This window comes from Otolemur garnettii, unplaced genomic scaffold, assembly GCF_000181295.1.
Source record: "Otolemur garnettii isolate 467f Iridium unplaced genomic scaffold, OtoGar3 scaffold00151, whole genome shotgun sequence".
NCBI classification, from domain to species: domain Eukaryota; kingdom Metazoa; phylum Chordata; class Mammalia; order Primates; family Galagidae; genus Otolemur; species Otolemur garnettii.
In genome coordinates this window covers 1785500-1812131 of record NW_003852546.1, presented here as the reverse complement: position 1 = coordinate 1812131, position 26632 = coordinate 1785500, and the positions used below count along the sequence as shown (strand labels likewise).

The following is a 26632-nucleotide window of genomic DNA, read 5'->3' as shown; positions in this document are numbered from 1 at the left end:
TCGTCCTCAGCCAGAGCACTGCCTGGTTCCCAGTGCCCGGGGAAGAACCCCCACCCCCATTCCCGGCATCCCTGGCCGCCCCGCCCCCGTCGCAGCTGCTGCACCCACCCCCACCCTGCCCGGCCCTTTCTGCACCGTCATCTCCTGCCCCGCCGATGCTCGACCCGTGAGTGGGGCCGCCCGAAACGGGCCGAACCCAGAGCACCACTCCACCCGGCTGGGGGAGGGAAAGGAAACCGAGATTGGGCAGAATCAGCGCCCAGCCACCAGCAGCCACGCTCGGAGGTCTGTGAGCCCCGCCCTGCCGCTGGACTCTCAGGCTCTGGGACCCGGTGGAGGGGAAGACAGGGGAGCCAGGCGGTCGCACATGCGCAAAGGCTCCCGCGGTTTCCCACCACCCTCGCGGGAAAGAGACCCCGAGCAGCGAGGTGGGGATGAGGACAGGGACCCGGCTCCGCGTCTCGCCATGTGGCTCTCTGGGAAGGACTGACCTGGCTTTCACTTTAGAGCTGTGATAGACTCAAAGGGAAGGCCCTGGCCAGTCCGGGCCTGTACCCCCTAGACAGGACACAGAGCAGGACTTGGGGTAATGGCAGGAGTGAAGGATCAGGGACAATCCGATCTGCGCCCTCCCTCTCTGCATCTGTCCAGAGTAGGTGTTATGTCCCACTCTCTTCCTGTGGTCTACAACTGAAGGGACACTCTTTGGCACACTTAGCTAAAGAGAGCAGAGGGTCCTCCACATACACAGTGCAGTGATGTCAGTTAGCACAGTGGTGAGGTAAATGTTGTTCAATGGGGTACAGATAGGAGAGAACCACCTACCTTTTGGATACTTAGGCATTAGTGTGAACAGGAAGCACCTGACTGTGGAGGATGAGTCCACACAATGGAGGCAGGGGAAAACTATGCCAGGCTTAGAAAATAGCATCAGCAAAGGCTCTGAGGCACCAAGGGCACAGCAGTTCTTCAAGCACTGAGTGGTGGGGAAGGGCCTAGCTGTCCCGGATGATGGGAGGTGGCCAGAATAATCAGACCAGATAGATTGGGTTCTCACTGATGGGTAGTGGGGGGTGGGAGATGATTAGGATTGACATTTGCTAAACAGGAGACCTCCTTGTAGTTCAGGCTGGAGTAAGCCAGGTTCCAATTCTACCACCTGGTCTCTCCTAGCCTGTCTCCTCTTCTGTAAAAGGATACAATAACATTAATCCTACTCCAGAGTGTTCTCAAAGTCACTATGCTATGGGGGTGGTGGAGTGGGAGTGAGAAGTACTCACAGGGACTGTTACAAAATGTATGTGACAACAGTGAGGTCAAGAGGCAAGAGCTCATGGAGATTCACTGAGAGGTGGAAAAGCAGTACTTGTCACAAAGGGAAATGGAGGTGCAAAGGGTAGTCTGGCCACTGCTTAGGGGCCTGGGAGAAGGGCTGACTCTTCAATATGGAGGAAGGGAGTGAGGGTGTGAAGTGACCAGAAAAGGCATAGTATGACAGGAGGGGGTACTGAGCTCTCTAGGAGGCACAGTGGAGGCTAGGACTTCTCTCTCAGAGAAGACCCACTCACTAGACCCAGGTTAGGAAGACACCAAAGGGAAGAGGAGACCCAGGAGGATGCTGTGTGAATAAGGCCAGTGCAGAGGAGTATGCTGAGGAAGGCAGTGGTCCAAGGCCTTACTTCTTTGCCTTCTAAAGCTGGGGGTCTTGCTGCCTAGGTCAGGTCAGGAAGAGGATAGGCCATAATCCTTGGTTTATGGAGAAAAAAGATTGTATTCTGCTGTTTCGTAGAGACAGTCCTTCAAAAATGGGGAAATTCATGGAGGAAAAACAGTAAAAAAAAAAAAATTGGCAGATATTTGTTGATAGCTTTTATGAGCTGAGCCCTAGGTACTTCAAGATCAAGCAAGAGATAGCTAAGTCCTCCCCAGGTCAGCAGGGATAAAGGTGGGTCTCAGGTGATGTCAGAGGGTCTTGGTCAGAGTTGGGACTCACAAAGACTCAGGTATCTCTACTCAGGTATCATGGAACCAGGAAAAGCCAGGAGGCCATGCTGCGATCACAACTTGGTGTTGGTGAGAAGGGTGCAAGGCTAGGGCTTGTAGGGGAAAGTTGGACTTCAGGGTTGGATATGAAGAGGAGCAGAGGAGGGCTCTCCATAGTGGGTGCAGAGGGGATTAGAGGGCAGAGTGTGGAGGTAGGAAGCCTGGATCCCGGGTTCTGCAAGGTCCATGAGGTAAGATACTAGACTTAAGTCAGTGGTGATGGTGAAAGAAACCCCAGCAGATTGGAAAGGACTTGACTGCAGGCTGGGTGGGAGTATGAAGGTCGAACCTAGGTTTTCTGCCTGGTGAGATTAAAGGAGCAGATTTGGGAAAGAGAAAGAAGTTTGGATAAACTGGGTCTGAACTGGTCTCAAGATTTGCTGATGGGTAGGGCTCAGGAGGATGTCCTGGATGGGGAGAGCATTCAGCCAGTAGATGGGAAACCTAGGAGAGCCACAGCTGACGTTTAGTGATAGAAGGCGGGGCCTGAGGTGACAGGACAGAAGTGGCCAGAGAGACAAGAGACAGCAGTTCCTGCAGTGGCCTCCAGGTCCTGTGCTGCGGAGCCGACTGGCCGCTGGGGGTCAAGGTAAACTAAGGTCCCAGCTACGGGTGTTCACTGGGGCCTTGGGAAAGAGTGGCTCCAGCGCCTCAGCCCCCTCTACTTCTCTCCGGGTCCCCAGTGCAGCCCTGACCATGGGCAACGCGCAGGAGCGGCCGTCAGAGACAATCGACCGCGAGCGGAAACGCCTGGTGGAGACGTTGCAGGCGGACTCGGGTCTGTTGCTGGACGCGCTGTTGGCGCGAGGCGTGCTTACCGGGCCCGAATACGAGGCGCTGGATGCACTGCCTGATGCGGAGCGCAGGGTGCGCCGCCTGCTGCTGCTGGTGCAGAGCAAGGGCGAGGCCGCCTGCCAGGAGCTGCTGCGCTGCGCTCAGCATACGGTGCGCGCGCCGGACCCCGCCTGGGACTGGCAGCACGTGGGCCCGGGTGAGCGTGGGCGGGGCGGAGACGTGCTGGGGGCGGGGCAAAGGCTAAGTGGCCAGATCCGTAGTCCTCTCCCCAGAGGTAGGCGACCTTGTGCGGAGGGAACCGCAGGCCTGTAAACTGATCCCAAGTCACTCCCACTTCCGCCCCAGGCTACCGGGACCGCTACTACGACCCTCCGTGCCCTGGCCATTGGTCTCCTGAGGCACCCGGCTCGGGAAACGCATGCCCCGGGTTGCCCAGAGCTTCAGACCATGACGAGGCTGGGGTCCCTGAGGGCTCTGAGGCGGTGCAATCCGGGACCCCAGAGGAACCAGAGACAGACCTGGAAGCTGAGGCCTCTGAAGGAGCTGGGCCAGAGCCAGAGTCCTATCTAGATCAGGAACCGGAACTGGAGACAGAACCAGAACCCCAGATGGATCCGGAACCGGACGCAGAACCGGAGCTGGAGCCCGAGCCCGAGCCCGAGCTCGAGCCTGACTTTGAGGAGGGGGACGAGTCCGAAGGTGTGAGGCTGCCCAAATCCCGCACAGGTTTGGCAGGAGGGCATGGCCTGGGAAGCAGAGGGTGGGCTCCACCTCACTGACCACTGCCCCCATCATCTCTAGATTCCTGAAGACGAGAGCACTGAGACTGGCTGTTCCCTGCCCAAGGTACATAGGAGCTGGGATCCTGCTGGAGCTAGATCGGATCCCACCAAGTGTTCCTCCAACCTAGAACCTCTGGCAGTGAATAAACTCCAGGTTGGTCTGGGCCTGACTCTCTTCACAATTCTGGCTGTTTGGGCTATTTGCCTCTGAGTCCCAGTAACCTGGGCAACCCTGGGCCCCACCACACCCCCCACCCAGTCCTCATCCCTATCTTCAGTAGCCCAAGTTGCACACCGGAGACCTCAGAATAAGGTCCCTGATAGGACAAGAGCCCGACTCCTGCTGCATCACCCTTCCCCCTCAGGAGCCATTTGGGGGCCTGTATAGGCACCTGCTGAACTCCATGGAAGCCCCTGGGCTTGATGCAGAGAGCAAGGGAAGGGAGACTTTTCTCCACTTAGGGAAGGCTTAGAGCTCCCTCCAGAAAGAGGACTCCAGATCAGTCCCCAGAACATGAAGTTGAGATTAGAAAAGGGGAAGGGACCTTGGGTAAACAGAGGCCACACACATCATTGTCATTCCTGTTTTAATTGACTGGCTTCCCTCTGGACTGGTAGCTCAGTGAGGGTTCTGACTAGTAACTAGCACACAGAAGGTGCTCTATACATACTCATTGGCTAAATGAATAAAGAGTTTCCAACTGCATTTCTGAGTTTTACAGATGAGAAAACTAAGGCCAAGGGTAGGAGTTACACTGGATCAACTGCACATAGCTGAGTCAGAAGTGAAACTGGAAGCATCAACCATCTTTGCACCTCTCTGGTCCCAGAGGGGCTAGGGACTTGGGGGCCTGCCCCTCAGGGTCAATTGTGGCTGCTCCCAGGCTATGCCAACCTCTGCCAGAGACCAGCTATGAGCATGCTGGTGAAAACAAGAACAGCAGAGGCCAGTAGAGAGGATGGGGATAGGGCCAGGTGAGATCTTGGGTTTAACTCACAAGGCCTGCACTGTGTGTGTGTGTGTGTGTGTGTGTGAAATGAGAGTAGGGCTACAAGTGTCCTATTCCCTCCATCCTTCAGAAGCAGGTGGCTCCTGTGACTCAGTGGGTAGGGTGCCGGCCCCATATACCGAGGGTGGCCCCATATACCGAACCCAGCCCCAGCCAAACTGCAACAAAAAAATAGCCAGGCGTTGTGGCAGGCTCCTGTAGTCCCAGCTACTGGGGAGGCTGAGGCAAGAGAATCGCCCAAGCCCAGGAACTGGAGGTTGCCTGTGACACCACGAGGAAAAAAAAAAAAAAAACCTTCAGAAGCTGCTGCCTCTCAGCCTCAGGAAGTAGAGCACAATAAATATGGAATAAATACATGACCATATTTGGTGGGAGAGCCAAATGCTAGAAAGCACAGCCCAGGCCAGCTGGGTCTCTACTACCAGGACCCCAGTCCCTTGAACCTGTGTGAAGCCAAGACTCCAGGCTCAGGCAATCACCCCAGGAGAAGGGATCCCAACCTCCACCAGGACCCAGTGAGAGGTAGACAGCATGAATGCTGAAGGAGCACCAAGGGGCCAGGTAGGGGAAGGGAGAGACTGGAGTACCCAAGCACCCAAAAACATTCCATGCAAGAACAAGTTTCTATTCCCAAACCTCCCCCCATCCCCATCGATGCTCAGCTCCCCTCCTACCTCTACACTTCCCCTCTGCTCAACAGAGAGCTGGAGACAGAAGGGCAACTCAGTTTGCTGGACACGCTGGGCCAGACAGAAACCCTCTGATGTTGCCGCTCCTCCTCTTGGAACACTTCTGCCCTCCCAATGCCCACAATAAACACCCAGGCCATGGATGCACAGAGCAGACAGCTTCGTGTTCTGGGGGCTGATCTGGAGCCCTCTTTCTGGGGCCTCTATCTGTAGCCCTCAACCAACATCAGTCGGGCAGCAGGCGGCCCAGCTCTGCCTCATCCAGCCGGTTGGTGGTCATGATGTGCTCCAGCTGCTGCCGGTAGCGTGCCAAGTCTTGCATGAAGTGGGGCACCCGGGTTTTATCCAGCACCCCATGGGGCCGCAGGTGGTCCACATCCTCATAGGACACCTGCAGGGAGGGAGGTGGCCTCAGGGGTAGGCAGAGTCCTGTGGCTTTCAGGTAGCAGGTCCCAGCTTACTATATGTGGCACACTGCCCTTTTTTCCTGGGGTTCCTTCCTCTCCCCTCCTGACCCACTCCCAGGTTTTTGTACCTCTAGGCTCAGTCCTGGGTCTTTGCTCTTTCAACACCTTCTTTTGTAATCTGTGCCTTACATCCCCATTCATCTCTCTAACCCAACCTCTCCCTTCACCTCCAAACATGGCTATCCACCTGCCTCCTTAACGCTTTCCCCCAATACCTCTAGGAACCTCTGCACATCCAACAGTAAACTCCTGGATGCCACTTACACCAGCCCCACTCTCTTAACAATTACCCAGGTCAGATTCTGGAGAGGGAGGCCTAGACTCTCACCCTCCCACTCAGGATGGCCCTGAGTTAAAAGGATTCCACTCTCTGAAGAACTTTCCTGCTGGTTTCTTTTCTAAGTGCATGGCCACTGCATGGTTGGGTCAGGCCACTATCAAGTCTGCAGGAATGTTGAGAAAGTTCTCCTCTCGACCCTGCACTTCCTTCTCTAGGCCTTTCTCCAATTCACCTTCCATAGGGAGCCTCTAAAGCAAACACCTGAGCCACTATTCTACTTAAACCTCCTCCCAATCCCCCACTGCTTCAAATGAGGTCTGCTTTTCTCAGGCTGATTCAAATGCCAGTGCCAGGGACCTGGGCCATCGCTACTGCTCCAGCTTTCTTCCTCAGGCCTTCCTGAATGTCCCTAAAGATGCAGTATCTACAGACACCTGCAGACTGGGCCAAACACCCGCTTTTGTCTGCCAGACATCATTTGGGCCTCACCTTCACCCGCACAGCCCCCACCCAGAGAGGTCTGGCGCCCAGCCCTCACCATAGTACCAATCAGAGGCTCGGGGAATACCGCGAGGAGAGGGACAGCTGGCTGGGACCTATGAAGGTCCGCAGCCCCTCACCTTGCCCAGCGAGGTCAGCAGCGGGAAGTCGATGGTCTCGCGGTGTCGCAGAATGCGCACGATGCCGTCCAGGTACACCTGATCCTTGCTGAAGCAGCCTGGGAGCGCAGGAGGGCGGTGAGCCCCAGGGTGTCCCAAAACCCCACCCCTCTTCTCAGCCCCCAGCCCCGCCCAGGGCTTCTTCCTCATGCCCACCGGGCTTTGAAGTGTCGGTTTGGCCACGCTTGGCGCGCACGCAGTACTCCCAGCGCACGTCTGCGTCCTGCACGTAGCGCGCCAGATCCTGGAAGAGCTGTCGGAAAGACATGCGAGCGGCGCGGTGGATGGTGTAGTACAGCAGGGCGGCGCGCCACAGGAAGGGCTGCTTGCGGAACAGCACGCTGTGCAGGCTGGCCAGGCCCTCCTCCGTGGGGTTAGCTGGGCGCAGCCCGTACCGCAGCCGGCCCTCGGCACTGTGCCATGGCTGTCGCGAGTTGTTTACACCTCGCAGGTAGTGGGTACCTGGGGGGACAGAGAGAGGAGGAGGCGCTGGGCGGGGCGTCCGGGGGACCCATCTGCGGTCCTGGCCAGTGCCATACTCTATCAGGCCAGACTTCTGGATGGACTTCTACCCGTGAGTCTTGTGTCCTCAAAGCCTCGAACTCAGGCTCTCGCACAAGTATTTCCCCAGACCAACCCCAGGCAACGCTAAGACTCTCCTCAGGCGAACTTGGTATCCAAGGACCCACAGAGGCTCACATGCATCAATCCTCCCTCACCGGTCCAGCCTCCCGCCCCCCACACACATAAACTTCCCAAATTTACATCTCCCCAGCCCTCCTGGAGACAAGGAACACATAAACCACCTGTCCCAACACGGAGTGCCCATATCATTTTGACAGAAACTCTGATGCCCCAGCAAAAACTACCTCTTGCCCAAAGTAACAGGATTCTTGAAGAGGAGGTATAGATAGAAAAGAATAGTGATTAGTGTCTTGTGCCCTTATTCCCAACCTGGCCTGTCCTCTCCTAAACCAGGAACTGTGTCCTCAGGCCAAGTCTGTTCCTAGGATCTAGGCTTCCACCCACACCTGGAGTGTTGGCTACTCTGGTGAGACCCTCAGGGCTCTATCCCTCTGGCCTGTGAGGGCTTCACCAGCCTTGCCCCCACTGTCAAGGGAAATCAGAGAGGAAATGGAGACAGAAAAAGACACTCTAAAGGTGCAAGAGATGAGGGTGAGCCCAAAGTGGGCAGGCATGTTCTGGCCTACCTTTGTGAGCAAGAGGGAGGAAGAAGCTGCTCACGAAGGGAAAGGGCCCATCCTCCAGAGGGAAGAGGGAGAAACAAAAGGGGTTACTGGGACCTCTCCCTGCTCCTCCCAGCTCCCAGCCCCCAACCCCCTCTCATTCCTTCCACCCACCCACCTGCCCACACCCTGACCTATCTCGTGCCGCAGCATCCCTTCCAACCAATACTGGCGGGCTCCAGTCAGATTGATCGCCAGTGTGGGTCGGCTGTTTTCCACCATCATCACTGCCTGGGACAGCAGGTCCTCACTCAGCTGCACCACAACCTGTAGATGGCAATGCTCTGAGCGATAGCCACCAGCCCTGGGGCCAGTGTACAGATGGACATACTGATGCCACCAGTCAGCCAGGCTGGACAATAGGCCAGGACAACAATCTGTCATTCCTGCCAGAGCCAGCTCATGCCTCACTGGGGCAGGGGCAAGCATTTGTCTGGGATCACCAGCTGGCCAGATGTGACACCCTGATTTGGGGCATGTAGAAGAGAGGTTGCAAATATGGCAAGCTCACCTCCCCAACGCAGCCCTCCTTTTGCATGTATTTGCGCACAGTGGACCAAATCTGGCACTTGGTCAGCAGCTGGCCCCCAGTAGCAGCCTCAAAGTGTTCATAGGTGCCAAACTTCTCCAGAACAGCTTCAATGATGCCAACTGCCTGCACACAAGGCCATAGCAGCTAGTTAGGACAGTCTCCTGGAAGGATCAGGACCAGGGTGAAGTGGACAGGCTGGACTAACCTGATGAATGAACTGTCCAGAGGCCTCACAGTACTTCTCCAGTACAGCCGTGGGCATGGGCTCCTGGTACTCAAACTGTGGGTTGTAGGTGTAATGGGACTGGAAGAACTTGTCCCGTTCATGGTCCATGTTGATTGGTCGCAGGGCCACTAACATGCAGGGGCTCTTGCTGGTACCATGGCCTCCATCCTTTCGAGTCTTAGCAATGTGAGGTAGGGATGCTGCAGACCGCAGGTTGCCCCCACCTAGGCTCCGTCCTTGTCCAGACAGAGCCCGTCGCTGGGTGCCACACCTCTGCTGGCCAGTACTATTTACAGTGTAGGTGCTCTCACTGCGACGCATGTGGCTACGGTAGCCCATATGCAGCTTTGAGGAGAGGTGTCGCTCAGGCTGGGGCTGCAGTGCTGAGGGGACTGCCAGAGCAAGGGGCAAGGCCAAGGACTGAGGCCAGGGGTACCTTGGTGGCACATCTTGGTCTGAGGGCTTCAGCTTATGGTGCAGAGATGAGGGACTGCCAGGCGGGCTGGGGGGTGCCTGCTCATATACCTGATCCCCTGAGTCCAGCACCATTCTGTCTTGGGGGTCACATCCAGCCAGGTCACTCCAACTCCCCACTCTGCTGACCTCTGGGGACACAGAAGGGCATGTGGAGATCAGCATGAGTGGGTGTGGCCAGTGGATCAGCAGGCTCTGTGCTCCACACAACACTTGCTGGGCCCTTGATAGACTCAGGTTCGGCTGCCAGGGGTCTGGGTGGCTACAGTGGCCATTCCTACCAGCAAGCTCACCCAAGCAGAAAGCAAGAGTTTTATACATCCACCTAGATGAAGAAGATTCTTATTTACTGGAATTCCCTCAGCTCCAGAGAACAAGGACTGAGCCACTATTCATCTGCTCAGCACTCACCTAGTCTGGAAGCTGGTACAATGCAGAATTCACTTGGATGATAATAGATGGGGGTTCTCAGGGCTGTCTTCTGCCCATGGTGTCCCCTCAGTCCCACGACTCCCCTCCCACCTGGCTCCACCCACATCTTCCTCACTATTTGGCCTTAGTCTGTTTGAATCCTTGAGTACCCCTTGCTTATGCTAGCCTCCTGGTTATACCCTCTCTCCTCTAGGCCATTGTTCAAATCCAAATTAAAATCTGCTTTTGGGAGCAGAGGGTAACTTCAACATATCCAGGCCTGTCCCCTATCTGAGGCATCTTTCTGGTGGTCATCCAAGGCCAGGGTCAGGGAACTCAACCCCTGACTCTGTGCCAGGGCTCAGGCCAATCCAGTCTCTCCCCAGAGACTGACTGGGGACTCCAGCCTCTAAGCTCCCTTGCCTTCCCAGGGATGCAATTTCAGCATTTCTCTTCTCTCCTACATCATCAGTCTCTTTCTCTCTACTGGAGTCTTTCCATCAGCACAAACATATGCTGTTATTTCTCCATCTTAAAGAAATAAAACCCTCACTTGAACCCACACTCATCCAGCTACAGTCACACTGCATCTCCTTCCATCTGCTCCCTATTGCAGCAGTAAGAGTCATCTATACCCATCTCCAATTCCTTTTTTTCCTATTGTCTCTTAAATCCACTCCAATTAGGCTTGTGTCCCCTGCGCTCCATCCAAATTGAACTGATCAAGGTCACCAATGACTTTAATATTGATCAGCAGCACCTGACACACTTAATCACTTCACCTCAAAACACATTCTCTATTTGACTTTCCAAACACACTCAAACTTAGTTCTCCTCCTACCTCACTAGCTGTTCCTTCTTGGTTTCCCTTGCCGGTCATCCTATCTCCCCATCCTCTTAACAGTGGAATGTCCCAGGGCTTGTTTATGGAAACTTCTCTCCTCTTCTCCATTTATACTCTCCCTACGAGATCTAATCCAAATACATTAGCTTAGACTCCTTCATAAACTTTAGACTAGTGTTGTCAGTTTCAATGCAACTTTTTTAATAGGCATTATCAAAATGAACATGTCCTCTGTCTGGAACTAATGGCATAGATTACACTCTCTCTCTTTCCTCAAATCTCTGCATAAATACCATCTTAGGAGAAAAGCCTTGCCTGTGTGAGGTGGCTCAAGCCTACCCTCTGGTAGGCTGAGGCAGAAGGATCGCTTGAGCTCAGGAGTTTAAAACCAGTGTGAGCAAGAGTGAGACCTCATCTCTACTAAAAAAAAAAAAAAAAAAAAGAAAAACTAGCTGGGTGTGGTGGTACACACCTGTAATCCCAGCTACTCAGGAGGCTAAGGCAGGAGGATCACTTCAGACCAAAGTTTGAGGTTCCCATGAGCTATGATGCCATGGCACTCTACCCAGGTAACAGAGTGAGACTGTCTCAAAAAAAAAAAAAAAGCCTATCTGCCATGTTAAAGGGAGCATTGAAAAAAGAAAGTCTCCCTAACACATTCTCTAAGAAATAGTAAACCTTCTCTCCTCTTTTCATCACAATCTTTCCTTCCCTGAGTTATTGTTCTCTGTGGCAGTTAACACCATCTGAAGTGTATTTCAGTACTCTTTATACTTGTATAGTAATTTGATGGTTAGTTATGTTTTATCCTGTCCAGTGTTCACAGCTGTGTTCCCAAACGCAGAACAGTGCCTAACCCAGAGCAGTTACTCAATAAATAAATGAACCCAAAAGGCTTTCTCTTTATCAGAACTAAAATCATTCCTTCCCTGAGCTTTGCTTTCCCATCTAGACCTGCTCTTTACCACCCTCCTCCACCCTGCTTAATAATCAGCTCCTTACAAAGATTTCAGGCCTCACTCACCTCAACTAACAGTACATTTTTCTGGATTCCTCACTAATCTCCAGGCCTTTACCTGGGCCAGTTCCCTCCATCTCCCCTTCTTTCATTTGACCTACCTCCTCGCAATTACCAGAATACGCCTGTTTCTTTCATGTCTCAGGTCCTTCCGCCAAGGATGCCCTGCAATATCTCCCCGGAGCAAGCTCTTAACCATTCTTCGGGGCTCGGTTTTGGCCTCACCTCCTCCGGGAAGCCTTCCCGGCGTCTAGAGGATCCCGCTGCTTTGGCACCTTCTTTACCGCTCTAAGGCTGTCACTGTCGGAGCCAAGGTCCAAGTACCCTTACCATCCCCTGAACTCCCCGAAGGCAAGCCCAGTTCTGATTCACCCCCATGTCCGAAGCATCCAGCTCTCGGTGCCGAATGAATGAGGGCTGGATGGGGGAGGAGCCCCCGACTAGTAAAGGCGGAGTCTGGTGACAAATGAGAGGGTGTGGCCTGGGCCAGTAAGAAACGCCAGGAGATAACGTGGAAGAGGAGCCAATGGGAACCGAGAGATCGAGGAGGGGCGTGACCTAGAACCAATAAGCGGCAGGAAAAGGGCGAAGGGCGTGCCCAATGGAGGGTGGGGTCAGAGGACAATGGAGTAGGGGTTCTCCGCTAGAACGGGAGGGGTTGCCTCGCTTGCCTTCTGTCAGCCTTTGTGAGAATTCTGTCCGTGTGCCGCGCCCCCACCTGTTTGCTCCTTTTCTTGCCTCCCGCCGTTCCCACTCTGCAACGCCGGTCGCCGGTCCCCCAGCCCGAGGGAGCCAGAGCCGATGACGCACACACGCGGGCGCGCGCACGTCCACACGACGGGGTGGAGACCGCAGCAGTCTTCGCGGCGGCGCGCCCCCGAGCCCAACGGGGGCGGGGCCAGGCTAGGCTGGGAGGTGGTGTGGGTCACACGCCACGCCCCTGGTTGGGGGCGCTACGGTAAGGCCGGTCCTCTTCCCAAAGCGCAAGTGGGTTTGAGGACTGCAGGTGCTACCCAGCGGGGTGTTGGAGTTAGGGCAGTCAAGACATAAGTTCACTGCCTTGGGGTGAATGTGGGGGCAGAAGCCGGGGCCTCTGAAACCAGTTACGGTGAGGGCCGAGATCTGGATAGGTAGGTTGCAGCCGGTATGCCAGGACCGGAGCCAGGATGTCTTAGGCATGCCACTGTGCGTTGGCCTCCTAAATTTCGCGGGCACGTTAATTCCATACCCACTTCCCCAAAACACATAGATTCAGGTGTATGTTAGCCGTGTCTTTATTTTGCAGGCAGCCTGGCATCAAGCGCAAGACCCAGACATGAGGCAGGAGGACAGCACCGGAGCCGGCGCCGGCACAAGGCTGAAGAGTGCGCGGCGACCAGTTGGGGGCGAGGGCGGCGGGCCTGCCTGCAAAGAGCTGAGTGCGGCTAGGCGCTGCTCTCGGGACACGTCCCCGCGCAGGTCCAAAAGGGCGGAGACATGGTCCTCACTGCAGGGGCACCACCAAAGACGTGTCAGCCTGGCCCCACCACGCCCCTCTCGGATCTCTCCTCCCTCTCTACCACAGTTCCCCGCACCTCACGTCGGGAAATTGTTGCCGCAGGCTCGCCACCTCGAGGCCAAGCATCGTGGGGTCGCGGAGGTTCAGCAGCTCCCTCAGGGCCAGCAGCACCGGCGCGCAGTGAGCACTCTCCTCCAAACCCTGAGTACATCGAGGTAGGGTATGGCGCTGGCCCTCGGCCCCCACCCAACAACCGAGAGCCTATCTGCCCCGCGAGCTCTCACCAAACTGAGGAAAAGTTCCCGAAGCTGGGCAGCATCGTGCCGCAGGCGCTCGGCCACTTGGGTCCTCTCCTCGGCTCCGTGGCACACTAGACGGCCCTGCATCAGCGCGTGTAGGTATTGAAGCACCACAGCACGCTCGGCCTCAGCCAACAGCAGCTGCAGGAAAGGCAATCGGGTGGGTCTAGGTCACTTTTCCCACCCGCACTGCCCTCTCCCCAGTCTTTCCCCCACCCCGACGCACCTGAACTGTGGGGTTCCGCACACGCCAGAAATCCCGGCAGAAGCTCTCAGTCTGCTCACACACACGGTCCAGCAGTTCAGGGCTAGAAAGCCACTGGCGCGAGGGCAGAGCTTTGAACAGAGGCTGAGGCGGGGGTAGGGGGGGAAGGGGGCAGCGATGGAGCTTGAGAAATGGCCCAGACTTCGCATTGCCCGCTGAGATCCCCATACATAGGCTGTATCTCCACCTGCCACCTCCGTCCAAACCTGAAGAAGCCTCACCTGGAGCTCCGCGAGCAGCGCTTCCAACACTAGACGGCAGATCCTCCTCTGCAACTCGTCCAGCCCGGCTTCCACCGGAGCCAAAGCCCCTGAAGCTACCCAGTCGAGCTGCAGGACCGATAATGAGGAGCTGGCCGACCAAAATCACAGCTTCAGGACCAAGGCCAAGGCCCAAGCCCAGGCCCCGTGGCCCTCAGTGGTCCAGCCAATCCGACGCCACCTTGTGGCGCAAGTGTGTGGCAGAGGGAGCGAGCAGGAAGGCTCCCTGCGCTTCTGAAGGCCAGAGTCTGGACAGAGGCTGGGAGAGCTGGAAGGGACACAGCCCAAAGGGACCTGCCTCGAATTCCCGGTGTGACTTTGAGCAAATCATTCTTTCAGTTTCTGTTTCCTTATCCGTAAGGGGAGGGAAGTAATCCCAGTGAGGAAAGAGTAAAAATCATCAACTTGTGCGTCCTCCTCATCCCCACCACAAAGAACATAACCCCAAGAGGAGAGGAACTTTTTCTGTTCTGTAACCCCAGACATTTTCTGGCACAGAGCAGGAACTTGAAAAATATTTGTTGAACATTATTCATTAGAATAACTGACACTATGTGCCAGGCACTGTGGTAGGTACTTCCCATCCGCTATCTCAGAACACTCCATTTTTACCCACATAATACTAATGAGAAAAGTGACATTCTGAGAGATTTGGTAATTTACCCAAGTAGTAATTAGCAGAACTAGGATGGAAACCCCCCAGCTATGTGAGTCCAAAGTCCCTAGGGTGGACTGGGTCCACACATAATAGGCACCTGGTTGGGGGTTGAATGTAAGTTTCCATGGGGACCTCCTGGTACCTGAGTGCTGACTGATGGTTGAGGGCAGCCAGTAGGTAGGACACATAATGAGGGGCCGTTGCTTCCCCCCTGACGTGGTCTCGGGAGAATCGGATCAGAGCATCACTGAAGCTGCAATGGACAGAGGTGGCTGGACTTGGTGCTCCTCTGGAGCCCCCACAACCCCAGTCCCTGATACTCCTGCCCCACCCCACAGTCCTTGTTTTAAGGTGCCCTTTCCCACTGGTGTGTCTTATTCACTCAGTGCCCCTTTGGGCTGCCCCAGGAGCAGAGCTAGAGATTGGGAGTGGGTCAATGCCTTGGCGGACCTTCTCAGGAAGGCACCCAGCTCTGACAGTGCCATGCCATGCACCCGCCGTTGCAGTGACTCACTGACCAAGCTGGTCACACGAATGTTCTCGTCCAGGATCTATAGGCAGGGATGGGCAGCTATCAGCAAAGCTGCTACCCCTGCCCTCCTCTCTTTTCCCCCATGAAGCTGCCCACCTGTGTGGCCACTCCCTACCCACCTGCAGCACAATAGCTGGCATTGGTGAATAGTAAAAGCCAGATGGGTCTGTGTTGGGCTCCTGTTCCCGGAGCCACTCAGCTACCTCTCCATCCAGCGCCTTCCGCATCCACTGGGCCACACTTGCCTGGGGGAAAGGGTGAGGAGCAAAAGAATGTAGCAGGGCACTGACCTTGCCAGAGGTGGGCAGACATTCCCCAATTACTCACTTGGACTTTGGCCACAAATGTTGCTTCCAGTTGCTCAATATTCTCCAAGGTTAGGAGGGGTTCCAGCTGGGATACGTCAGCCTCAGGCCCCAACTCCAGGCTCCCCATCATTTCCTGCCTGGAGATAGGTGGCTCAGGTGTCACACTGATCTCCCAGTATCTGATTCACCCACTTCCCATGCCCCAGAGACACTGACCCCAGGTACACATGCAGTGCCCAATGCAGCAAGGCAAAGGCATCAGCAGCTCCCAGCTCAGGCCCTGCAAGGAGCTGTTGCAGCCTGCGGCGCAGGCCACTGTGTAGAGTGTGGGCCCATAGCTGGACCACTCGGTAGTGTGGCGGGCAGCAGGGTGCTACTAGTGCTTCAGCTGTGGCCAACTCGGCTGGTAGAGCCACTCGCAGAGCCTCTAGCCACTCTGCTAGAGCCCCTGGACCAGGCAGCAGAGATGTCCCAAAATGGACCTGCTCCAGGCCCTCCTGTAGTGCCCGAAGACAGCGCTGTCGCCAGTCCCGGTGGGCCTGCCCCAGGTGGGTTGTTCGTCCAGCCTCCACTTCTGCCACACGCACAGCAGCCACCAGCAGAGCTGGATCCTCTCGTGCCAGCTGCCCTGCTGCCCCTGCAGCTGCCTCCACAGCCTGACCCAGTGCCTCAGCCAAAAGATTGAGCTCCCGGAAGACTGGCAGCTCCAGGCTCCCCAGGGGTGCCCATGTCTCCTCTCGCAGCTGCTCCAGCTCCCGAAGACTTACATATGCCTCCAAGAGCTGTTGGGCATCAATCAAGGTCTGTGTGTGGGCTACTGCAGCGGGCACTAATTAGGGAGGAAAGGAGATAGCCATGGGTCTCAGTCTTCCCACCAGTACAATGGGTACAGTAGGGGATACTGAGGCCCTGGGGCTAGAGTGATGCATAAAATATTTAATAACTGATACAGTAAATCATTGGCTAATCTGAAAGGATCCAGGCAAAGTCCTAGAGCCCTAGTGGGCCCGGTGTCAACCCATGAGCTAATGGAATATGAGAAAGTAGTGTATCCTGGAGAGAAAGCAAGGAGAATTAAGGAGTGATGCTAGTGGCTATTCACTCAGTCTATTAAGAAAACCTTTCAATAGGTTAATGGCCAGGATGGCCAAAGCCACTCGACTTCGTATCAATTCTGACTCAAGCATCCCATGCTTGGGAAGCCCAGGATGAGCTGATTTGCCATTTATATGCCATTTGAAGCCTGATTTATATGCCATTTGAAGCCTGGCTCACCCCCTGGCAGGTCCCTGGCGTGCCCCTCCATGCAATCCCCTACATAGCAGCCCAGCTCCTTGATCAGTGATGGGTGTTTGTGGACTGACTTGATAGCTGAGGCCCAGGGTCCCTGCACACTCACCTGCCCGCAGGCGAGGCAGCAACTGAGATAAAGCTTGCAGTTGCTTATGTTGGGAAACCTGCTCCCGCAGAGGCTGTAGGGTCTGGGAGGACTTGGATATGCCCTGGAGCAACCCATGGGCCTGGCTCAGGGCTTCCCGGGTTTCCTGCACAGCCTCAAGGGCCTGGGCCAGCTGCCACACACCAGTCTGTACACCTTCCAGGTATGACTGCACCACCGACTAAGGAGAGAAGCAGCTGGTAAGGTACCACCAGTCCAGCAGACCAGCCCAGCATGGCTCCTTGCCCTGGCCCACCTTGATGCGTGCTTCCAGGGAGCAGGTACGCTGCACCTCACGGCTGCGGTACTGGCCTAGCCTGGCTAGCTGCTCCGGCCGGTAGAAGATGCCTGAAGCCCACTTGAGTGCAGCACCTCGGGCCAGCTGCTCCGCCCTCTCCTGCTCTGGCCACTCAGGCCCTGGGCAGGAAGAGCCTGGGCAGCCATGTCAGTCAGAAAGGGCCTGCAGGAAGTGGCCTCCGGACTTGCTCCCCTTCCTACCCCTCAGCCTATCCCAAGGAGAGGGCTATAGAGCTCCAGCCAGACCTGTCAGGGATGACCCAACCCCACCATTCCCATTTTTCTTGCCATGTTCCTCCCCCAGCCCACCTGGAAGGGCTCGTACCAGAGGGAAGTGCAGGCTGCATCTCATCCTTGGCTGCTGAGTCCATGCAGGCCTGGAGAAGCCGGAGCTGAGGTGGGCTGAGATGAGGGTCTCAGACAGAGCAGGAAGAGAGGATGCCTCTTTGAGCAGCTGCCGCAGTCTGGGCCCCTGTGAGGAGGAGGAGGGAGGCTCTTGCCCAACCCCCTCAGGAAATGAGAGGGAGGCAGTGTGATGGGAGTCACCTGGGAGGACTTGCCTGCTGCCTTTCTCAGTTGTGCCACTGCAGATGCCAAGTGGGGCAGGGTGGGACAGGCCCCACTGGACCCCTTTTCTACCCTGAGCAGCACAGGACAGAACTTACCAGGCTTGACTAGGCGTCCAGTTCTCCCTCCTCCGCAAATGGCCTTGGCCTTGAGAATGGCCCTCTCCCCCAGCAGAGCTAAGCACGCCTTCCACTTGTTCACAGGGGCTGGGTGACTCCAGCTGACTCCAGCACACAGCAAGACAACTCCTCTCTCCAAGGAAGCTTTTCTCCCACTTCCCAGCACAGAAGCCCCTTCTTCCCATCAATGCCCCTCCCTCCCTGAGGCCACCAACAGAAAGGAAGGAAGCTGAGTCTCTGGCACTTTATTCCCAACAGGAAAGAGCATCTGCACTGAGAATGAGGAGGGCTGGGCGCCACTTCCCTGAGGGGTGGGGGAAGGGTGTGCTCCTGTGGTCAAATCTTGACCAGCCCACCCAGGACCTTTCTGTGCTCAGGACAGAGATAGGAGCTAGACTCAGCCTTAACCTGGTGGTGAGGAGGAGTGTGCAGATATGGACACAAAGGACATCACAGTATGAATATTACGTTGATGGGCCTCTCAGAGGAGGTTGTATACCTCTGCAGAGGAGAAACAGGTGCAGCCTATTGTGAAGGGTGGCCAAGGGGAACCATGGCAGGAGAGAAGGCATGAAAGCTGGGCTACCTTGACAGTTACAGGGAGCCAGGGAAAGGACTCTAAGGATATAATCCACCCTTCAGGACAGAGCCATTCATTCCCCCAGCTGCCAGGAGTGTAAGCTAGTGGGGTCTCACAGGTGGGTCTGTCATCAATATTGGGGTACAAAGGCCTGGTATCCTTGCCTAGATGTGAACACTTCAGAAGGGCTACCCCAATTTCAGAGCTCCTGGTGGGACGGACTGAGGACTCTATTATAATGGCATTTGGCCAATTCTGCCTGTCTTATTCCCTTACAATTGAGGATCCCTAATAAGCTTGCTGCAAATCCCTGTCTCAGAGTCAGATTCTCAGAGAATCTGACCTAAAAGGTATAATAACTTAATGGGCAGGTGCAGTGGCTTAAGCCTGTAATCTCAGCACCTTGGGAGGCCGAGGTGGAGAATCACTTGAGGCCAGGATTCAGTACCATCCTGGGTTATATAATGAGACCTGTCTCTACAAAAAATAAAAATATTAGGCTGAGCTTGGCTCTCTGGCTCATGCCTATAATCCTAGTACTCTGGGAGGCTGAGGCAGGAGGATTGCTTGAGCTCAGGAATTCGAGACAAGCCTGAGCAAGAGCAAGAGCAAGATCCTGTATCTACTAAAAATAGAAAAACTAGCCATTGTGGCAGGCTCCTGTAGTCTCACCTACCCAGGAGTCTGAGGTAAGAGGATCACCTGATCCCAGGAGTTTGAGGTTACTATGAGCTAGGCTGACACTATAGCACACTAGCCTGAGGCAACATAGTCAGATCCCATCTCTACAAAAAATAAAAAATTGGCTGAACTCAGTGGTTCATGCCATAATCCTAGCACTCTGGCAGGTCAAGGCAGGAGGATCACTTGAGCTCAGGAGTTCAAGACCAGCCTGAGTAAGAGGGAGACCTGTCCCTACTAAAAATAGGAAAATTAGCAACTAGTGTCATGCATCTGTATTCCCCTTTACTCAGGAAGCTGAGGCAGGAGGATCACCTGAGCCCAGGACTTTGAGGTTGCTCTGAGCTAAGCTGAGGCTATGTCAGTCTAGCCCCACTGATAGAGAAAGACTGTCTCTAAATAAATAAATAAATAAATATCCAGGCATTGTGGGATGTGACTGTAGTACTAGCTACTCTGGAGGCAGGAGGATTACTTGAGCCAAGGAGTTCAAGGTTACAGTGACCTGTGATTGGGCCACTCCAATCCAATTCACCCAACTCCAGCTTGGGTGAAAGAGCAATAGACCCTGTCTTGAAAATATTAATTAATTAAAAAGGAATAATAATGGGTGGCGCCTGTGGCTCGAAGGAGTAGGACACTGGCCCCATATGCCGGAGGTGGCGGGTTCAAACCCAGCCCCAGCCAAAAACTGCAAAAAAAAAAAAAAAAAAAAAAAAGGAATAATAAATAATAATGTTAAAAATAACAGATGGTCCTAGCAAACACATAATCTTTCCTACATGCCAAGAATTGCTCTAAGTGCTTTATTTATGTTTATATATAGGTAGATACGTTTGCACTGGTGCAGTGTAGTGTAGAGGCAAGGGAAAGATGAGGCTGGGGCCATGGATAGAGAAAAATAAAGAGCTTGCTGTTTGGCAGGAAGCGAGGGACAGGAATTGAGTGGGTGACCCCAAGACAGTGGGGCAGCCTTTGGAAGCAGGTTGAGGGAAGTGGTTGGGTTCATCAGGCAGTATGATGTTGAAGCAGATTGGCAAGGAAGGTTCGAGTGGCTCCCACTTCTTTACTGCCGGGGCTGCCCACTGACCTCCAACACATTCCTTCCCAACTTATCTGGTCTCCCGGATCCCCGGGTCGTTTCGTCTTATTCAACAGTTGGCCATTTGCAGATGGTCCCTGAAGTTTTGCGTCAGTTCCCTAAGACAGAAATGCACCAGGTTCCCTGGAAGATGCGTAGGGCGGAAGCGGAATTAGCGTCCCTAGCTCCGGCGGCCGGGTGGCCAGGAACGGAAGCGGAAGTGGCGGCGGCGCCGGCCTGGCCTGGCCTGGCTGTAGGCAGGCGGCGGGCGGGCGTGATGGCGGAGGCCGGGCCACAGGCGCCGCCGCCCCCGGGCACTCCAAGCCGACACGAGAAGAGTCTGGGACTTCTTACCACCAAGTTCGTGTCGCTTCTGCAAGAGGCCAAGGACGGCGTGCTTGACCTCAAGCTGGTGCGGCCCGGGCTAAGAGGCTACAAGGAGGGGATGGTGGACCAGGCCGGGGCTGGTAGCGGGAACCCTTGGGGTGGTCCAGCTGGGTTTTCCTAGAGCCAGCCGGTAGCGTGCGTCTCACAGGAGAAAGGCTGAAGGTTGTTTCATTCATTCAGCTAAGGTCATTGAGCGTCAGCTGTGTGCCAGGCTTAGGGTTGCAGGTGTTCGTCCTCGTGGCCCTTCTTGGCTGGCATGAGAAAATCATCAGAACATTAGTTCAGGGTTGTGCCAGGTCACTTCTCACTCTGCGGTCCTGAGCTGCTGTAGGAGGAGGCACTACAGGATTGGGACCCAAGTTACCCACCTTCTCATATAGCTGGGGGTACACCTGAGAGTGGAGCTGAGCATTCTCCACTGTGTTCTGTCTGCCAGGCAGCTGACACCCTAGCCGTGCGCCAGAAGCGGCGGATTTATGACATTACCAACGTGTTGGAAGGTATTGGGCTAATCGAGAAAAAATCCAAGAACAGCATCCAGTGGAAGTGAGTAGGGAATATCCGGGAGGGCAGTAGGGTATCCTGTCCAAAAGAATCAGAGGCGTGGGGTGGAGGGTGCAGGAAAGGACAGGAGCTATGGGACCCAGAGTTCCTGGCAGTCCTTTCAGCCCCACTCCTTGGGCTCAGGGGTGTGGGGCCTGGCTGCAATACCCGAGAGATTGCCGACAAGCTGATTGAGCTCAAAGCAGAGATCGAAGAGCTGCAGCAGCGGGAGCAAGAACTGGACCAGCACAAGGTGTGGGTGCAGCAAAGCATCCGGAACGTTACAGAGGACGTACAGAACAGTTGATATCCTCCTGGCGGTCCCTTTTCTGGGGGAGTGGGCAAGGGACCCTCTGTTTCAGTGGGTTTTCTCTATGTGCCCTGGGCCCTGTTCCTCTTGGGAGGATGGTCCTGTGGCCTCTGGTCAGATCCCAGCCTCAGACCCCTTCTTCAGAGCCCCTTCTCCAGTCTGGGCCTATAACACATGCCCAGTCCCCAGAACTTTCACACACACAAGAGGGCTTGTGTGTCAGACCTCTGCTGAAGAGTTGAGTCTTCTCTGTAGCCTGCCATCTTTTGCCATAGGCAGGACATCAGCCGTTCTCCTTAACCCCCACACTTTGGCCTACGTGACTCATGAGGACATCTGCAGATGCTTTGCTGGTGAGCAGAGCTTGGGTAGGGGGACATAGGGGTGGGGTTGGGCTGAGCTACAGCCCTGAGTATCGGGCTAAGTGTCCAAGGAGAGTCTTCCCTTAAAATCCTGGGGCCTGCTGAAGGAGGAACCAGGCAGGGTAAGTCTTCTGTCTGAGGGTCACTGGGACTCTGTGGAAGCCAACTATACTAAGAGGGTACAAGAATTCTAGAGCAGGTTCCTGGGTTTGTTCCCATTTGCATCATCCCCTGAATTTGGCTTCTTGGGCATGATAAAGGCACAAAGGGAGGGAAAGAGTGTGTGGATATGCTTGTGTGCTGGCTCTAGCACGCTCATGTGCAGGGGACAGTGGTACCTTCTTTTAATTGGTAGTTAATTTAAAGGCATTGTGGACACAGGAGCTGTTCTTTTTCCACCTTGTATCTCCCTCAAGCTAGTCTTAGGAAAGGGACATTGGCCTTAGGCAGAAAACCTGTACCCGGAGAATAGCCCTGCCAATAAAAGAGTGAGGTGCCATGGCCAGCAATCTTTTGCTGCACATATTTGAACCCAGATTTGCTTGTTACTGACCCTGACCTCTTGGGAGAGAAAAGCTTTAGCTTTGCCCAGCCAGTATGAGAAATGGGTGAGGCCTACTCTCTGGTCCTTCAGACTGTGGTCTCCTTCCTTGCTTCAAGGGGCAAGAACCTCCATTGCCAGCTCAGATTGAACCATGGGCTCTGACCCATTCTCTTTGTCATTCTAGGAGATACCCTCCTGGCCATCCGGGCCCCCTCGGGCACCAGCCTGGAGGTGCCCATCCCAGAGGTGGGTGCTCAGCTCAGGCAGGCGGGGTTGATTGAGGGCGGGTGCTGGCTGTGGAACCTGATAAGTTCCGGGTGGGGTAGGTAGGGGGAGGCCTAGGGTTTGGGGTTATCTAGGAGGATGGGCAGCTTGAGTGGGAGAGGACACTGGCCCTGACCCAGGGTCAGGCAGGAGCCAAGCCTGCTTTCAGTTTCACCTGTCCCCTCTACCACTCACCTTCAGGGTCTCAATGGGCAAAAGAAGTACCAGATTCACCTAAAGAGTGTGAGTGGCCCCATCGAGGTGTTGCTAGTGAACAAGGAGGCATGGAGCTCACCACCTGTGGCTGTGCCTGTGCCACCACCTGAAGATCTGCTCCAGAGCCCACCTGCTGTGTCTACCCCTCCACCTCTGCCCAAGCCTACCGTAGAAGCCTCACGTCCAAGCAGTCCCCAGCCAAGCACCCCAGCCCTTGTTCCTGGCAGCACCGAAGTCCTGGGGGTGGTCAGCCCAGCAGCTGAGATCACAGGTGAGGCTCAGTAGGAGCTGATAATGGGTTTATATTCTGGGGTCTAAAAGGTGACACTTGTGTTTTGTGGAATCCTACACTCAGAGTTAGAAAAGACTTTGGGGGGTTGTCCTTTTCTTGGCCTCCACCAGCCTCTTCTTGCAAGGGCACGAAGGGTACAATGATCTTTTTAACAGGGAAGCTCTGACTGTGCAAAGGGCCATTAATGATGACAGTTTCCCCCAGATCCACCAGTGTGTAACTTATTATTGCTGCCTCTTGAGTCTCCCTCTTCTAAGCCTTATGTCTGTGTCTCCTTTAGTGACTTGTTTGCAGGTTACCTCTTCCAGGTCAACTGGCATTGCCTAATTCTCCTTGGATCTGAGAATTAGGAATGGCCATCCTGGCCATGGGTTCTAGCACAGTTAGGTCCAATGACCCACTTCCTGTCCTCATGTGACTGGAATTGGGGGATGTGTTTGCAGTTAGTGGTGGCCCTGGAACCGATAGCAAGGACAGTAGTGAGCTCAGCTCACTCCCACTGGGCCCAGCAGCACTGGACACCCGGCCACTGCAGTCTTCTGCCCTGCTGGACAGCACTAGCAGCAGCAGTAATAGCAGCAGTTCATCTGGACCCAACCCTTCTACCTCTTTTGAGCCCATCAAGGCAGACCCCACAGGTGGTAAGTACCTGCCCACCCTGGGGTGGGAAGGATCCAACTTCTACCTAGGTTAGAAGCACCACTGGGACTGGAACCCAGCTCTCCTGTGAACCCCTAACAGCCAGAGTGATGTACTCTTTTTTCCTCCTTCATGTGCTAGCAGAGAACTCCTTGGTCCTCTTTCAAGCCCTGTTTGCCACCCCCTCAGAACACCACTAAGCCTCTCTCACCTCTCTAATTGATACTGTTCTTCTGTGTCCCCTCTGTCACCTTCCCTGTCTCTTTTCTTTATGTCTGGACTCCTTGAAAAAGTAATCTCTTCTTTTAGTTTTGAGACAGAGTCTCACTCAGTTGCCCTGGGTAGAGTGCTGTGATGTCATAGCTGACAGCAACCTCAAACTCTCGGGGTCAAGCAGTCCTCTTGCCTCAGCCTCCTGAGTAGCTAAGACTACAGGCACCGGCCACAATGCCCAGCTAGTTTTTCTCGAGATGGGTCTCACTCTTGCTCAGGCTGGTCTCAATATCCTGAGCTTAGGCCATAGCCCTGGCTTGGCCTTCCAGAGTGTTAGGGTTACAGGCGTGAGCCACTGCGCCTGGCCCTCCCTCTGCATCTTGCTCTTCTGGTCACTCTCAGATTGTAGCAGTCACTCATGCTTGACACAATAGTAGTGCCACTTTTGAGAAGTTGCTGAAAACTTGGCTACCAAGTCCAGTGAATTTCTAGCATGTTTTGCTTAGGTGTCCCCCTGTTCTGTGTTAATGTTCTTTTCTGGCTTTAGGATGCCAGCTTTTTTTTTTTAACCTCACTGGCTTCTCCTCGAACTCTCTCTGGCACTTCCCAGGGTTCTATCCCATTCCATACCTGAAGAAGGCCTCAACTTTGGGTGGGTGAAGGCAGACACTGCCTTTCTTGGTCTCTTCCCCAGTCCGCACACTGCTATGTCCACCTGACATCCTCTGCATATCCAGTGGACAACCTCAGTCCCACATGCTTTCCTCCCAAAACGTGCTTTTCCACCTTGGTGCACACCCTGCATCACTCCAGTTCATCTCCTTGCTCCTCTCTCTGCTGCCTGTCTCCTGTTAGCTAAGCATTCTATCTCAGACACCTATCTCTCTTGCATCCTTAGCACTCAGGATGACTCCTGGCCACCTCTTAGATCTTTAGCATCTTTTTCTTTACCCTGACTAACAGCAGTCTTCTTGAAACACAAGCCTGACTGGCATTTCTGTTTACAAAAGTACCTTTTTTTTTTTTTTTTTAAAGAAATAGAGGTCTTGCTTTATCTCCTAGGCTGGAGTATAGTGGCTGATCATATCTCACTGTAACCTTGAATGCCCGAGCTAAAAGCAATCCTCCTGACGGTTCCTGTGGCTCAAGGAGTAGGGCACTGGCCCCATATGCCAAGGGTGGCAGATTCAAACCCAGCCCCGGCAAAAAAAAAAAAAAAAAAAAGAAAGCAATCCTCCTGCCTTAGCCTCCCAGGTAGCTGGGACTACAGGCATATGTTATCATGCTTGGCCATTTTTTTTTTTTTTAAAGACAGAGTCTTGGCTCGGTGCTTGTGGCTCAAGTGGCTAAGGCGCCAGCCACATACACCTAAGGTGTCGGGTTCGAATCCCCAGCCCGGCCCACCAAACAACAATGATGGCTGCAACCAAAAAAAAAAAAATGGCCGGGCGCTGTGGCAGGCGCCTGTAGTCCTAGCTACTTGGGAGGCTGAGGCAGGAGACTCGCTTGAGCCCAGGAGTTGGAGGTTGCTGTGAGCGTGATGCCATGGCACTCTACCCAGGGAGATAGCTTGAGGCTCCATCTCAAAAAAAAAAAAAAAAAAAAGACAGAGTCTCATTCTGTCACCTTGGTGTAGAGTGCCATGTTGTCATAGCTCACAGCAACCTCAAACTCTTGACTTGGCTTGGCGCTTGTAGCTCAGCAGCTAGGGCACCAGCCACATACACTGGAGCTAGTGGGTTCAAACCCAGCCAGGGCCTGCCAAACAATGACAACTATAACCCCAAAAAAATGACTGGGCATTGTAGTCCCAGCTACTTGGGAGGCTGAGGAAAGAGAATGACTTAAGCCCAAGAGCTATGACGTCACAGCACTCTACCAAGGGCAACATAGTGAGACTCTGTCTCAAAAAAAAAAACAAAACAAAAAACTCTTGGACTCAAGTGATCCTCTTGCCTCAGCCTTCTGAGTAGTTGGGACTATAGTTCCCTGCCACAACTCCCAGTTAGTTTTTCTATTTTTAGTAGAAATGGGGGTCTCCTTGCTTAGGGTGGTCTTGAACTCCTGAGCGCAACCTATCCACATGCCTCAGTCACCTAGGGTGCTAGGATTCCAGGCATCAGCCATCATGCCCAGTCAATTTTTTTATTTTTTGTAAAGACAGAGGTCTCACTATCCCCAGGGTGGTCTTAAACCTCTGGTCTCAAGCAATTCACTCGCTTCAGCCTCCCAAAGTGGTGGGATTACAGGCATCAGCCGCATGCCTGGCCCAAAAGTACCTTTTTAATGGTTCCCTAAGGCCCACTGGATAAAATCTAAGCTCCTGAATCTGGCATGTGAAGTTCCTTGTGGTCCTTTCTAGTTTCATTTTCTGCTTCCCATATGTGTCTTCTGGGTCAGAACTTTATATCACTAACCCCTTTGAAGTGTTTATCTCCTCTTCAGCCAGGTGACCTGACTCAGGTTGTGGTCTCTGAGCCTTGCACAGAGCAGGTGCTCAGCAAGAGTAGGGAAGGATGGGACATCCTTTTGGGCACACTCAGCCCAGCAATGGAGGGGAGTGTGTTGCCCTTCTGCAGCACCTCCGAGTTAGAGAGGCTGTAGGCTATATCAGGCTGGGCACGGTGGCTCATGCTTGTAATCTTAACACTCTGGGAGGCTGAGGCAGGAGGATCCCTTGAGCTTTGGAGTTCAAGATCAGCCTGAGCAAGAGTGAGACCCATCTCTACTAAAGATAGAAAAATTAGCCCAGCATCATGGTGGGGGCCTCTAGTCCCAGCTACTTGGGAGGCTGAGGCAGGA

At 54.3% G+C, this 26632-nt stretch overlaps 4 protein-coding genes across 4 annotated transcripts in view; 2 read left to right on the top strand and 2 right to left on the bottom strand.

The window, feature by feature from the left end:
* Window positions 1-2568: 2568 nt before the first annotated feature.
* On the top strand, window positions 2569-3768 carry NOL3 (nucleolar protein 3). The gene is made up of 4 exons (XM_012811132.2): window positions 2569-2632; window positions 2727-3034; window positions 3184-3537; window positions 3640-3768. The coding sequence occupies exons 2-4, from the start codon at window positions 2740-2742 to the stop codon at window positions 3645-3647; spliced, it is 657 nt and encodes a 218-aa protein (XP_012666586.1). The 5' UTR covers window positions 2569-2632; window positions 2727-2739; the 3' UTR covers window positions 3648-3768.
* A 1777-nt stretch (window positions 3769-5545) lies between these two features.
* On the bottom strand, window positions 5546-9279 carry KIAA0895L (KIAA0895 like). The gene is made up of 6 exons (XM_012811131.1): window positions 8710-9279; window positions 8484-8627; window positions 8107-8239; window positions 6882-7187; window positions 6687-6784; window positions 5546-5710 (listed from the first exon to the last, which is right to left on the bottom strand). The coding sequence occupies exons 1-6, from the start codon at window positions 9277-9279 to the stop codon at window positions 5546-5548; spliced, it is 1416 nt and encodes a 471-aa protein (XP_012666585.1).
* A 3469-nt stretch (window positions 9280-12748) lies between these two features.
* Window positions 12749-17887, bottom strand: EXOC3L1 (exocyst complex component 3 like 1). The gene is made up of 14 exons (XM_023518924.1): window positions 17698-17887; window positions 17358-17504; window positions 16992-17167; window positions 16697-16916; window positions 15514-16126; window positions 15317-15434; window positions 15109-15234; window positions 14908-15008; window positions 14600-14710; window positions 13761-13890; window positions 13501-13623; window positions 13260-13415; window positions 13052-13176; window positions 12749-12963 (listed from the first exon to the last, which is right to left on the bottom strand). The coding sequence occupies exons 2-14, from the start codon at window positions 17401-17403 to the stop codon at window positions 12774-12776; spliced, it is 2235 nt and encodes a 744-aa protein (XP_023374692.1). The 5' UTR covers window positions 17404-17504; window positions 17698-17887; the 3' UTR covers window positions 12749-12773.
* A 2378-nt stretch (window positions 17888-20265) lies between these two features.
* The window catches only part of E2F4 (E2F transcription factor 4), an 8303-nt gene continuing 1936 nt past the window's right edge, over window positions 20266-26632 (top strand). Inside the window, exons 1-7 of the mRNA XM_003799402.3 lie at window positions 20266-20472; window positions 20884-20993; window positions 21135-21296; window positions 21610-21653; window positions 22391-22452; window positions 22672-22957; window positions 23422-23619. Coding sequence (XP_003799450.1) covers window positions 20338-20472; window positions 20884-20993; window positions 21135-21296; window positions 21610-21653; window positions 22391-22452; window positions 22672-22957; window positions 23422-23619 — 997 coding nt within the window. The 5' untranslated portion in view covers window positions 20266-20337. The remainder of the gene's footprint in view (window positions 20473-20883; window positions 20994-21134; window positions 21297-21609; window positions 21654-22390; window positions 22453-22671; window positions 22958-23421; window positions 23620-26632) is intronic.

Coding starts and splice junctions, on each gene's coding strand:
- KIAA0895L (XM_012811131.1), bottom strand. CDS start 9,279: ATGGTGCTGGACTCAGGGGATCAGGTATATGAGCAGGCACCCCCCAGC. Junction 6,785..6,881: donor AACCGACACTTCAAAGCCCG/GTGGGCATGAGG, acceptor CTGCGCTCCCAG/GCTGCTTCAGCAAGGATCAG. Junction 5,711..6,686: donor TGCTGACCTCGCTGGGCAAG/GTGAGGGGCTGC, acceptor CCCTCCCTGCAG/GTGTCCTATGAGGATGTGGA.
- EXOC3L1 (XM_023518924.1), bottom strand. CDS start 17,403: ATGGACTCAGCAGCCAAGGATGAGATGCAGCCTGCACTTCCCTCTG. Junction 16,917..16,991: donor CCCTGGAAGCACGCATCAAG/GTGGGCCAGGGC, acceptor TTCTCTCCTTAG/TCGGTGGTGCAGTCATACCT. Junction 14,711..14,907: donor CTGGGTGCCTTCCTGAGAAG/GTCCGCCAAGGC, acceptor TGTCCATTGCAG/CTTCAGTGATGCTCTGATCC.
- NOL3 (XM_012811132.2), top strand. CDS start 2,740: ATGGGCAACGCGCAGGAGCGGCCGTCAGAGACAATCGACCGCGAGCGG. Junction 3,035..3,183: donor CTGGCAGCACGTGGGCCCGG/GTGAGCGTGGGC, acceptor CTTCCGCCCCAG/GCTACCGGGACCGCTACTAC.